Source organism: Rutidosis leptorrhynchoides, chromosome 5 (assembly GCF_046630445.1).
Source record: "Rutidosis leptorrhynchoides isolate AG116_Rl617_1_P2 chromosome 5, CSIRO_AGI_Rlap_v1, whole genome shotgun sequence".
NCBI classification, from domain to species: Eukaryota; Viridiplantae; Streptophyta; class Magnoliopsida; order Asterales; family Asteraceae; genus Rutidosis; species Rutidosis leptorrhynchoides.
Genome location: NC_092337.1, coordinates 389,452,764 through 389,466,368, shown reverse-complemented (window position 1 = coordinate 389,466,368; position 13,605 = coordinate 389,452,764). Strand labels below are relative to the sequence as shown.

Genomic DNA, 13,605 nt, shown 5'->3' with positions numbered 1-13,605 from the left:
TTAATGGGTCATTAATCCATTTAATTTGGGCTAACTTAAGAGTCCATTAGCTAGAGTAGGGTGAGCTTAAGTCCAATAAGGTAGAAAGTCCACTAAGACTAACTAGTGTGCATTAGTAAGTTACTAAGCATAATTAAGCAACCAATAAGCCAAGTAATTGTCATTGGAAAATAACAATTAGTATTACGTAGTCATAATATCCCAATTATGCCAAAAGTTAAACGTGTACCGAAATACATAGCTCGTTCTAAACGTCAAGTGACACTAACGGTCATAAAAGCCTTCGAGGATCAAATTGAGTAACTACGTACTTAATAACACGTTCTAAAATATAAACGAAAGTAATCAACATGAAATAAGATCCCAGAATATAATATAACACAGTACGCACAAATACACAGTTTTGTGAAAATATAAAGCACAAATATAAGTCGAAAAATTCGGGTCGTTACACAGTATTCATGACTTCAATCCAATTTTTATCCTTAATAGCTTGTTCATAAGTTTTAGGTTCATAACTTTTGTTTAAATTAGAAACAAAGCAAAAATTCTCAGAATTCAGATTAGAGTAATTTACAACTCTATTAATACTATATTTAACTTTATCATCAACAACAAAATTATCAAATTTTTTAGGAAATACTTTGCTTCTGGTAGATCTCCTTAAATTATCATATGAATTAGTGTTTTGTAAAACAAGAGAATTGCCCTCAGAATGAGAATTTTGTTCACTATCATGAGTTGCTGTAGGACTATGTTCATTAGCATTATCACTACTGCCATCAACAAGAGTTACAGTAGAATTGTGTTCATGATTATGAACATAATCACTACTGCCATCACCATCACTATTAGGCCTCTCTTCATCATATAGACTTGAAGTGTCATTGGTGCTTAAAAATATTTTATCAAAGAAATTTGTCTTTTGTAAATCAATATCATTTTGCTCATCAACAGAATTTTTCATCTTTAAAGAAAAAATAGTTTCATAAAATTTCGCATCTCTAGAAAAGAAAACACTTTTATCCTCCAAACTGTAAAGTTTATAACCTTTTTTTACACTGGAAAAACCAATCAAAACACTTTTAACAGATCTGCTACTAAATTTGTCAGAAGGATTAAGAACAGTAGAAAAACACAAGCAACCAAAACACTTAATATAAGAGAGGTTAGGTTCAGTTTTGAAAATAAGTTCATAAGGAGATTTTCCATTCAACACAGCAGTAGGAGTCCTATTAATCAAATAGAAAGCAATTAGCACACAATCAGACCACATATTTAAAGGTAATCCCCCCTGAAATATTAAGGCTCTTGCAACATTTAACAAGTGCCTATGTTTTCTTTCAACAACACCATTTTGTTGAGGTGTGTATGCACAAGTAGTCTGATGAATAATACCTTTTGTTTTAATAAAATCAGCCATTTTAATATTCAGAATTTCAGTGCCATTGTCAGATCTTATTGTAACATCCCGCCTTTTTCCATTTACTTTTCCGTTATACTAATATAAAGTCCGTTATATATTTATAACATCTCCCGTTGATACGCGTTTTAAATTATCTCGTTTAGGTAATTCCCGCACCCGAACGAAAGTTGAGGGACTAAACTTGACAAGGGATCAAACCCTTGACTAGGTCAAAGGGTCAAACCCCTTTCACCCATTCATTATCATCTCCATCTCTCTCTCTTTCTCTCTAGCAAGAACACACACCCATTTACCAAATTCATTCAATCATCATCTAAATTCGATCTAGGAGGCTTACAACAAAATAAACTACATATTTGTGATCCTCTCTTCATCCTCTACATTTTGATACCAATATCATCAAGTTTGGGTAACATTTCTAAAACTCTAGATTTCTTTAAATTCGTGTTCTTGACTTATAAAGTTGTTAATTAGTGTCTATGGCTCATCGTGATGTCGTGTATGTAATTTGTATGCTCGATTCGTTGTTTTTGGTGTAACTAGTTCATTATGAAAATTTGCTTGCTAAATCTTTGATTTTGAATGATCAAATGTTGTTAGATTGTTAAAGTACATGTTTTAAAAGTGTTACTAGTATCATTAGCTTCGTTTTGATGTATAGGTTGATTAAGGAAACTCCAAGAACATGATTAGTGATTTTGTGAACTTGGATTAGGGTTTGATAAGCTTTAGATGAACTTTTGATGCACCAAATGCTATGAAATATTGTAGATAAGAATTTTGTTGCAATGTGTGTATGATTACCTTCGAAACGGCATATCATACATGTAAATTGGTTGCCCGAATCATAAAATGTGTTTTAGAACTTGAAACTTTGATTATGAACGTTTAATGCGGTTTTTGGTTGTTGTTAGTGATGAATTGCTTGATGAAATGTGTTTAGTTGTTTTCCTTGTCAAATTACCTTTCTAATGATATAGGTTATGCGTTTTAAGTGTTTTCGGTGCATGAAATGTGTTATATTGTATTTTGGTTCGTGACTTGGACCATTTTTTTCTGCAAACTGCATGATTCCCAGGTATTGCGCGCCGCGCATTTACCCGCGCGCCGCGCAGAATCAGAGATCCCAGATGTTTGCCTTCTTGGTTGAGTTCTGACCAGAAATTGCACTTGGGTGCGCGCCGCGCAACCCAGTGCGCGCCGCGCAAAAGCCCCAGGCCACTCTCTTTTGTTTTTAAATGTCACAAAAATGTTTCCGCTTAACTAAAACTCCGTTTAACATGAAACTTGACTATTAGGCTCTTATATGACTTCTCGTCTTGGGAAAATTGTCGGATACCCGACCCGACCCCATTGACTTGACTTTGACCAAGTTTGACTTTTAGTCAAACTTAACTAAACGATTATACAATCGTTCTAACATACTTAACTACTTGTATCGTGCATGAAACTTGACAAATTGATTCACATGCTATATTAATCGAGTCGTAACGAGCCATAGGACTAATTGAACATCTTTGACCAATCGTGACTATCGTTATTGATACAACCTATTTGTTTAGGTCAAGACTAGCATTGTTCTTTTTACACATTTACTTGTTGAAGTACTTTACTACTCGTGCATTCAAGGTGAGATCATAGTCCCACTCTTACTCTTTTTGAACTTACATTTGGGATGAGAAAACATAAACATTTCTTTTACTAAGTGAACACAAGTACAGGAAAACAAACATTCTACATACGAGTTTAGAACAAAATCCTCAATTCGATTATCATTAGTTACACTTGCCGGGTGTAAGCGAGAACTTATGTTGTATGGATCCATATGGGTTTGACAAACCCTCATTCAAACGGTTCACTACCATTTACGAATGAAATATATTTTCGAGAAACAGTGTATGTTCTAGCACTAAGTGATGGGGTTCAATGGAAGGAAATGTTAAGCATTGATAATTGGATGCTCGTGAAACAAACTTTTGGAATGTATTACTATTATTTCATTGATGCAAATCTTGTGGTTCACTTGTACTTACTTACTTAAACCTATGATTTCACCAACGTTTTCGTTGACAGATTTCTATGTTTTTCTCAGGTCCTTGAACGATACATGATACATGCTTCCGCTCATTATTTTGATACTTGCATTGGATGTCGAGTATATATGCATACATGGAGCGTCTTTTGAATACTTTTAAATTGTGTCGCATAAGTTTCATTTGTACTTAAAACTTTGTATCGTAACTTGTGGTGGAACTATTCTTGTAAACTTGAACAACCTTTACATTTGAAATGAATGCGACATATCTTTTGGTCAAACGTTGTTTTAAAGACTTATGACCACGTAACGGGACCTAAGTAGACGGCGCCGTCAATGACGATTTGGTCGGGTCGCTACAGATGGTATCAGAGCGTTGGTTGTAGGGATTTAGAGTTCATTGGTGTCAACCTCGAGTCATAGGGTACATTGGTGAGTCTAGACTACAACCGGCATATAGACTTGAAGTAGGAATTACTTGACTACTTGTGCATTTATACTCGAACGCTTCTACTCATATCTACTCTTAGTTCATCTTAATCTCACGTTGTTTAATTTGATTGACGCGCCACCTTGACTATATGAAATGATGTCGAATGCACATATGAATCAGGGTAATATAATTTCCGGGATTATATTACGGTGACTCATATGAACGTTCCGACATTATGACATAAAGAATTTAAGGCGAGTCGAGGAGAAACTTCTCTTTATCTTTATTCTATATCACGGTTAGTATTATTGAGAATACTAATCAATGATATTCTTGTGTCTTGAAGGAACAATGGCTCCTCGTCGTGTACGCCGCAATGAAACTCCCGAACAAGCTCTCGAACGGATGATAGCTACCGCCGTAGATGCGGCCATGGCCGGTCACTCATCCAACAACAATAATAATAACAACCACAACAACAACAACAACAACAACAACAACAACAATGGAGCCGGAAACTCAAACGAGGGATGCTCCTATAAAGCTTTCATGGGGTGCAAACCTCACACTTTTGATGGAACCGGGGGACCGGTCGTGCTCACCCGATGGTTTGAGCAAACGGAAGCCGTCTTTAGCATAAGCGGTTGTCGGGACCAAGACAAGGTCAAATACTCCACTCACACTTTCTCCGGAATTGCTCTAACATGGTGGAACACCTATGTTCAATCGGTGGGTACCGATGAAGCTCATGCCCTCTCTTGGGCCGATCTAAAGGAAAAGATGATTGTTGAATATTTTCCGCGCGAAGAAACCCGAAAGCTTGAGGAAGAACTAAGAGCTTTGAAAGCGGTCGGAAACGATCTTAAAGCTTATAATCAACGCTTCGCCGAACTATCCTTGATGTGTCCTAATCTTGTTAACCCCGAATCTCAAAGGATTGAGCTCTACATGCTCGGTCTTCCAAAAAGCATCAAACAAGGGGTGATGTCATCCAAACCCACTACTCATCAAGCCGCTATGAACATGGCTCACCAACTAATTGAAACGGTTGACGAAATCGTAGTTCCGGCACCTAAGGCCGAGGATAAATCGGGCGGCAACAAAAGAAAGTGGGAACCCTCCCAATCAAGCAACAACAACTTTGCTAAGAAGCCTTACACCTCCGACGGCAAGAGGGGTTATGCCGGGAACCTACCTCTTTGCAACAAATGCAACAAACATCACTTTGGTGAATGTGGCAAGTTAATTTGCCACCGGTGCCAAGGAGTTGGTCATAAGGCCAACGATTGTAAAAGTGCCACTCCCGTTGCTCGAAAGTGGCCCAATGCACCAAAGACGGGCACTTGTTAGGAATGTGGTCAAACAGGTCATTATAGAAATGCATGCCCAAAGAAGAAAGATAACCCCAACACGCGCGACCGAGCTTTCAACATCAACACCGAGGAAGCCCGGGATGACACTGAACTAGTCACGGGTACGTTTCTTCTCAACAATTCTTATGTCTCTTGCTTATTCGATTCAGGTGCCGATAAATGCTTTGTATCCAAGACTTTGACTCATTCTTTTAGCACTCCACCTCTTCCATTAGATACCACTTATACCATTGAAGTGGCTAACGGGAAACTATTAAGTGCCGACACATATTACCGGGGGTGTACGATTAACATTTTGGGTAAGGAATTTGAAATTGATTTGATACCCATGGAACTAGGAAGCTTTGATGTAATAATCGGTATGAATTGGTTAGTCAAAACGAAATCTCACATTCTTTGTGATCTTAACGCAATCCGAATTCCTATCGAGAATGGTGAACCTTTGATCGTCTATGGCGATAAGAGTTGCACCGGACTCAACCTCGTTTCGTGTGTTAAAGTTAGAAAACTACTCCGTAAGGGTTGTTTTGCGATCCTTGCTCACGTTAAGAAAGTCGAGTCCGATGAGAAGCACATCGATGATGTGCCAATTGTTAGTGACTATTCCGATGTATTTCCCGACGAATTGCCGGGTCTTCCGCCTCATCGACCGGTTGAATTCCAAATCGATCTTATTCCGGGAGCCGCACCCGTAGCACGTGCACCATATAGACTCGCTCCATCTGAAATGCAAGAATTGCAAAGTCAAATCCAAGAACTACTTGATCGAGGTTTTATCCAACCTAGCCATTCACCTTGGGGCGCTCCGATTTTGTTTGTTAAAAAGAAAGACGGATCCCTACGAATGTGCATTGATTATCGTGAACTAAATAAATTGACGGTTAAGAACCGATATCCTCTTCCTCGCATCGATGACCTCTTTGATCAACTACAAGGGTCTTGTGTATATTCGAAAATCGATCTCCGCTCGGGTTATCATCAATTGAGGGTTAAGGGGGAAGATGTCTCCAAAACCGCTTTCCGAACTCGTTATGGTAGTTATGAATTCCTTGTCATGCCATTTGGTCTCACTAACGCACCGGCGGTGTTCATGGATCTTATGAACCGCGTGTGCAAACCGTATCTCGATAAATTCGTTATTGTGTTCATCGATGACATATTGATCTATTCTAAAAATGAAGAAGAGCACGAACAACATCTCCGACTTGTGCTTGAACTTTTAAGACAAGAACAACTCTATGCCAAATTCTCCAAGTGTGAATTTTGGTTAAAGGAAGTTCAATTTCTTGGTCATGTTGTAAGTGACCAAGGTATTAAAGTCGATCCAACGAAAATCGAAGCCATTAGCAAATGGGAGACTCCTACTACTCCTACTCACATTCGTCAATTTTTGGGTCTCGCCGGGTACTATCGTAGATTCATCGAAAATTTCTCTTTGGTTGCACGTCCTCTAACCGCATTGACTCACAAGGGAAAGAAATTCATTTGGGCGACCGAACATGAATCCGCATTCCAAATCTTGAAAACGAAGCTAACCACCGCTCCTATCTTGTCACTTCCCGAAGGCAATGATGACTTTGTTGTATATTGCGATGCCTCAAAACATGGTTTTGGGTGTGTATTGATGCAACGAACGAAAGTCATTGCTTATGCTTCTCGACAACTCAAAATTCATGAACGAAACTATACGACACATGATCTCGAACTCGGAGCCGTTGTCTTTGCACTTAAAATGTGGAGACACTATCTTTATGGAACCAAGAGTACTATCTTCACCGATCACAAAAGCCTTCAACACATTTTCGATCAAAAGCAACTAAACATGAGACAACGAAGGTGGATTGAAACCTTAAACGATTACGATTGCGAGCTTCGTTACCATCCCAGGAAGGCAAATGTAGTAGCCGATGCCTTAAGTCGAAAAGAAAGAGCGGTGCCTCTCCGTGTCCGAGCTTTAAACATCACCATTCACACCAACCTTAATAGCCAAATTCGGGTAGCCCAAGATGAGGCTCTCAAGGATGAAAACATCTCTCTCGAACACTTGAACGTCCTCACCTCTCGATTCGAAGTTAAAGAAACCGGACTCCGATATTTTGCCGGAAGAATTTGGGTGCCTAGTTATGGGGATCTACGAAGCCTTATTTTAGATGAAGCCCATAAGTCACGATACTCGATTCACCCCGGTGCCAATAAGATGTACCACGACCTTAAACAACTATATTGGTGGCCGAACATCAAAAGGGACGTAGATACTTATGTTTCCAAGTGTTTGACATGTTCCAAAGTCAAAGCCGAACACCAAAGACCGTCCGGACTACTTCAACAACCCGAGATCCCGCAATGGAAGTGGGAAAGGATAACGATGGATTTTATCACCAAGCTACCAAAAACGACGGGCGGTTATGATACCATTTGGGTTATTGTTGACCGTCTCACCAAATCCGCACACTTCCTTGCCATGAAAGAAACGGACAAAATGGAGAAACTTGCACAACTTTACATTAAGGAGATCGTAGCCCGACACGGTGTACCATTATCGATTATCTCTGATCGAGATGGCCGTTTCGTTTCTAGATTTTGGCGTACATTGCAAGAAGCGTTGGGAACGCGTTTAGACATGAGCACCGCATATCATCCTCAAACCGATGGACAAAGCGAACGTACAATTCAAACCTTAGAGGACATATTACGAGTTTGCGTGGTTGATTTCGGAAAAGCTTGGGACAAGCACTTACCTCTCGCCGAGTTCTCTTACAACAATAGTTATCACGCGAGTATTAAAGCCGCACCTTTTAAAGCGCTATATGGCCGCAAATGTCGTTCACCTCTTTGTTGGGCCGAGGTAGGCGACGTGCAAATCACCGGACCCGAACTCATTCACGAAACCACCGAGAAAATCGTTCAAATCCGAGATAGGCTTAGGACGGCCCGAAGTCGTCAAAAGAGCTATACCGACAAACGACGCAACGATCTTGAATTTCAAGTCGGTGACCGAGTAATGTTAAAAGTCGCACCTTGGAAGGGTGTAATCCGTTTTGGGAAACGCGGGAAGCTAAATCCGCGGTATATTGGTCCTTTCGAAATCTTGGAGCGTATTAGAACCGTTGCTTATCGTTTAGATCTTCCGCCTCAATTGAACTCCGTTCATCCTACCTTCCATGTATCTAACTTAAAAAAGTGTCTTGCCGAACCCGATATCGTCATCCCTCTCGAAGAACTTACTATTGATGATAAACTTCATTTTGTGGAGGAACCGGTTGAAATTGTGGACACCTCCGTCAAGACATTGAAACAAAGCCGAATCCCGATTGTCAAGGTTGGTTGGAATGCCAAAAGAGGACCCGAGTTTACTTGGGAAAGACAAGATCAAATGCAAAGGAAGTATCCTCATCTATTCGTGAATTCGGAAACGCAAGATCTCGAGGAAGAAACAACGACTACTACGCCTACTTAATTTCGGGACGAAATTTCTTTTAAGGAGTAGGTAATGTAACATCCCGCCTTTTTCCATTTACTTTTCCGTTATACTAATATAAAGTCCGTTATATGTTTATAACATCTCCCGTTGATACGCGTTTTAAATTATCTCGTTTAGGTAATTCCCGCACCCGAACGAAAGTTGAGGGACTAAACTTGACAAGGGATCAAACCCTTGACTAGGTCAAAGGGTCAAACCCCTTTCACCCATTCATTATCATCTCCATCTCTCTCTCTTTCTCTCTAGTAAGAACACACACCCATTTACCAAATTCATTCAATCATCATCTAAATTCGATCTAGGAGGCTTACAACAAAATAAACTACATATTTGTGATCCTCTCTTCATCCTCTACATTTTGATACCAATATCATCAAGTTTGGGTAACATTTCTAAAACTCTAGATTTCTTTAAATTCGTGTTCTTGACTTATAAAGTTGTTAATTAGTGTCTATGGCTCATCGTGATGTCGTGTATGTAATTTGTATGCTCGATTCGTTGTTTTTGGTGTAACTAGTTCATTATGAAAATTTGCTTGCTAAATCTTTGATTTTGAATGATCAAATGTTGTTAGATTGTTAAAGTGCATGTTTTAAAAGTGTTACTAGTATCATTAGCTTCGTTTTGATGTATAGGTTGATTAAGGAAACTCCAAGAACATGATTAGTGATTTTGTGAACTTGGATTAGGGTTTGATAAGCTTTAGATGAACTTTTGATGCACCAAATGCTATGAAATATTGTAGATAAGAATTTTGTTGCAATGTGTGTATGATTACCTTCGAAACGGCATATCATACATGTAAATTGGTTGCCCGAATCATAAAATGCGTTTTAGAACTTGAAACTTTGATTATGAACGTTTAATGCGGTTTTTGGTTGTTGTTAGTGATGAATTGCTTGATGAAATGTGCTTAGTTGTTTTCCTTGTCAAATTACCTTTCTAATGATATAGGTTATGCGTTTTAAGTGTTTTCGGTGCATGAAATGTGTTATATTGTATTTTGGTTCGTGACTTGATGGAACAACAACAACAACAACAACAACAACAACAACAACAACAACAATGGAGCCGGAAACTCAAACGAGGGATGCTCCTATAAAGCTTTCATGGGGTGCAAACCTCACACTTTTGATGGAACCGGGGGACCGGTCGTGCTCACCCGATGGTTTGAGCAAACGGAAGCCGTCTTTAGCATAAGCGGTTGTCGGGACCAAGACAAGGTCAAATACTCCACTCACACTTTCTCCGGAATTGCTCTAACATGGTGGAACACCTATGTTCAATCGGTGGGTACCGATGAAGCTCATGCCCTCTCTTGGGCCGATCTAAAGGAAAAGATGATTGTTGAATATTTTCCGCGCGAAGAAACCCGAAAGCTTGAGGAAGAACTAAGAGCTTTGAAAGCGGTCGGAAACGATCTTAAAGCTTATAATCAACGCTTCGCCGAACTATCCTTGATGTGTCCTAATCTTGTTAACCCCGAATCTCAAAGGATTGAGCTCTACATGCTCGGTCTTCCAAAAAGCATCAAACAAGGGGTGATGTCATCCAAACCCACTACTCATCAAGCCGCTATGAACATGGCTCGCCAACTAATTGAAACGGTTGACGAAATCGTAGTTCCGGCACCTAAGGCCGAGGATAAATCGGGCGGCAACAAAAGAAAGTGGGAACCCTCCCAATCAAGCAACAACAACTTTGCTAAGAAGCCTTACACCTCCGACGGCAAGAGGGGTTATGCCGGGAACCTACCTCTTTGCAACAAATGCAACAAACATCACTTTGGTGAATGTGGCAAGTTAATTTGCCACCGGTGCCAAGGAGTTGGTCATAAGGCCAACGATTGTAAAAGTGCCACTCCCGTTGCTCGAAAGTGGCCCAATGCACCAAAGACGGGCACTTGTTAGGAATGTGGTCAAACAGGTCATTATAGAAATGCATGCCCAAAGAAGAAAGATAACCCCAACACGCGCGGCCGAGCTTTCAACATCAACACCGAGGAAGCCCGGGATGACACTGAACTAGTCACGGGTACGTTTCTTCTCAACAATTCTTATGTCTCTTGCTTATTCGATTCAGGTGCCGATAAATGCTTTGTATCCAAGACTTTGACTCATTCTTTTAGCACTCCACCTCTTCCATTAGATACCACTTATACCATTGAAGTGGCTAACGGGAAACTATTAAGTGCTGACACATATTACCGGGGGTGTACGATTAACATTTTGGGTAAGGAATTTGAAATTGATTTGATACCCATGGAACTAGGAAGCTTTGATGTAATAATCGGTATGAATTGGTTAGTCAAAACGAAATCTCACATTCTTTGTGATCTTAACGCAATCCGAATTCCTATCGAGAATGGTGAACCTTTGATCGTCTATGGCGATAAGAGTTGCACCGGACTCAACCTCGTTTCGTGTGTTAAAGTTAGAAAACTACTCCGTAAGGGTTGTTTTGCGATCCTTGCTCACGTTAAGAAAGTCGAGTCCGATGAGAAGCACATCGATGATGTGCCAATTGTTAGTGACTATTCCGATGTATTTCCCAACGAATTGCCGGGTCTTCCGCCTCATCGACCGGTTGAATTCCAAATCGATCTTATTCCGGGAGCCGCACCCGTAGCACGTGCACCATATAGACTCGCTCCATCTGAAATGCAAGAATTGCAAAGTCAAATCCAAGAACTACTTGATCGAGGTTTTATCCAACCTAGCCATTCACCTTGGGGCGCTCCGATTTTGTTTGTTAAAAAGAAAGACGGATCCCTACGAATGTGCATTGATTATCGTGAACTAAATAAATTGACGGTTAAGAACCGATATCCTCTTCCTCGCATCGATGACCTCTTTGATCAACTACAAGGGTCTTGTGTATATTCGAAAATCGATCTCCACTCGGGTTATCATCAATTGAGGGTTAAGGGGGAAGATGTGATGACCCGGAGATTTCCGAACAAATTTAAACTTTAACCTTTATATATATCCGACACGATAAGCAAAAATCGGTAATGTTGAGTCTTGAATGTTTTGAAACTATATTCATGTAATCAAATACCTTTTGACCATGCCAAACGATTCACGAACAATTACGTGTAAATATATATATATATATATATATATATATATATATATATATATATATATATATATATATATATATATATATATATATATACATGTGTGCTTATTAGATTGACATATATTATAAAACATTGAACGGATTAGTTGATATGAATATAGGTTATGAGATCTATGTTATGAACTGGGAAAGGTTATTAAGGTACTGAATGGATAAAACTTTACGTAAACGTATTTGTTCGATGTAAGTTTATCGACGAGATTAAAAGATAATATCAAATGATTGAGTTATCAGATACATTGAATTATGATAATGAGTCTTTGTATGAGGTCCACTTTGAATTAGGAAACCCTTACTTTTAACGGTATTCGGAATATTTGGAAAAGTGGTTACATGTAAAAACAAAAGTGTTATTATTAAGGATTAGACAGAAATTGGTGGAGGATTGAATATCCTAACATTTAATTGATCTATTTTCCATACGAACGAAAACGATTTGCGATATAAGAGAATCGGATTATTTGATTCATTAGATATTAAGAAAGTGTAAAGAAATTAAGCTAGACGTTGGCGCATATATGAAATTATATCAAATTAGGTTTGAAGTATAAACAGAACGTGTTAAAAGGATTTTCTAACGAATTTAAAATAAACTTAGAACTACTGTCAGTTGTGAAAAACTAAATATTATATTATCACATTAATATTTCCATTATACACGATACGTACGAGTTAATATTTTTAAATGAAAATATATATATATATATTTTTCGAAGTGATAAATTTATAATACCAAGTTAGTCATAAAACGTTTTGATTTAAACTAATGTTATTAAAAATGTTTCGATAAATAACGAGACTATTAGTTATAAAAGGAAATGACCAAAATACTCAAAAGATTAAGTTACACTTTGAATGGGTTAGTTTTTAATTAATTTAAGTCTAGTTAATAATAAAGGTACATGTCACGAAACGTTTAATTTAAAATAAAATATTTTGATAAACAACGAGTCACTTATTTATAAAAGTAAATGACCACAACGCTCAATTTTATAAGTTACATTTTTTATAAGGTAATTTATTGATGAGTAAGTCAAATTTTTGATAAAGGTACACGTCGCGTAACGTAAAAGGCTAGTTTTCTAAACGTACGAAAGTGCGCCCGAAAAACTGAAAGTGGTACATGAGTCGTGAGACCACGACGGTGTCATTTTTGTAAAAATTATATTTTTACCATGAGCGTAAATATAATATAATATTTAATTAATTCTAAAGATTAAATATAATAAATATTAAATAATATATATAAGTACATATAAAGTGTACGTGTGTAATGTTAAAAAAAACGTGTGTCGGCAAGTAGTTTACATGGATACCAGCTGTGTTATAGTGTCATGTGAATGCATGAAGTAATAACATCATCCCTAATTGCTTATAAATGGAACGAATCGCGTTTTATATTTCATTCTTCACACTCGATCAATCACATAAATATATATATATATATATTTATTATTATTATTATTATTATTATTAATATTAAGATTATTAATCTTATTATTATTAGTATTAGTATTATTAGGAGTGATATTATTAGTATTATACATAAAATATTACGACGAGGTCATGAGCGGGTCATTTCAAGACAAGTTTTATGAGTAGGATAGGGCTAAGGAAATTATGAGTTATGGCTATGGAGGTGATGGGTATGGTTCATGGGTATGCCCGTGAGGTCAATTTAGTGTTTGTCATCTCCGTTGCGTCTACGTACCT

General features: G+C 38.1%; 1 protein-coding gene across 1 annotated transcript in view; it reads right to left on the bottom strand.

Annotated features, from left to right (window-relative positions):
• Positions 1–448: 448 nt before the first annotated feature.
• Positions 449–13,605, bottom strand: part of LOC139849809 (uncharacterized) — a 30,444-nt gene continuing 17,287 nt past the window's right edge. Inside the window, exon 5 of the mRNA XM_071839431.1 lies at positions 449–1,232. Coding sequence (XP_071695532.1) covers positions 449–1,232 — 784 coding nt within the window. The remainder of the gene's footprint in view (positions 1,233–13,605) is intronic.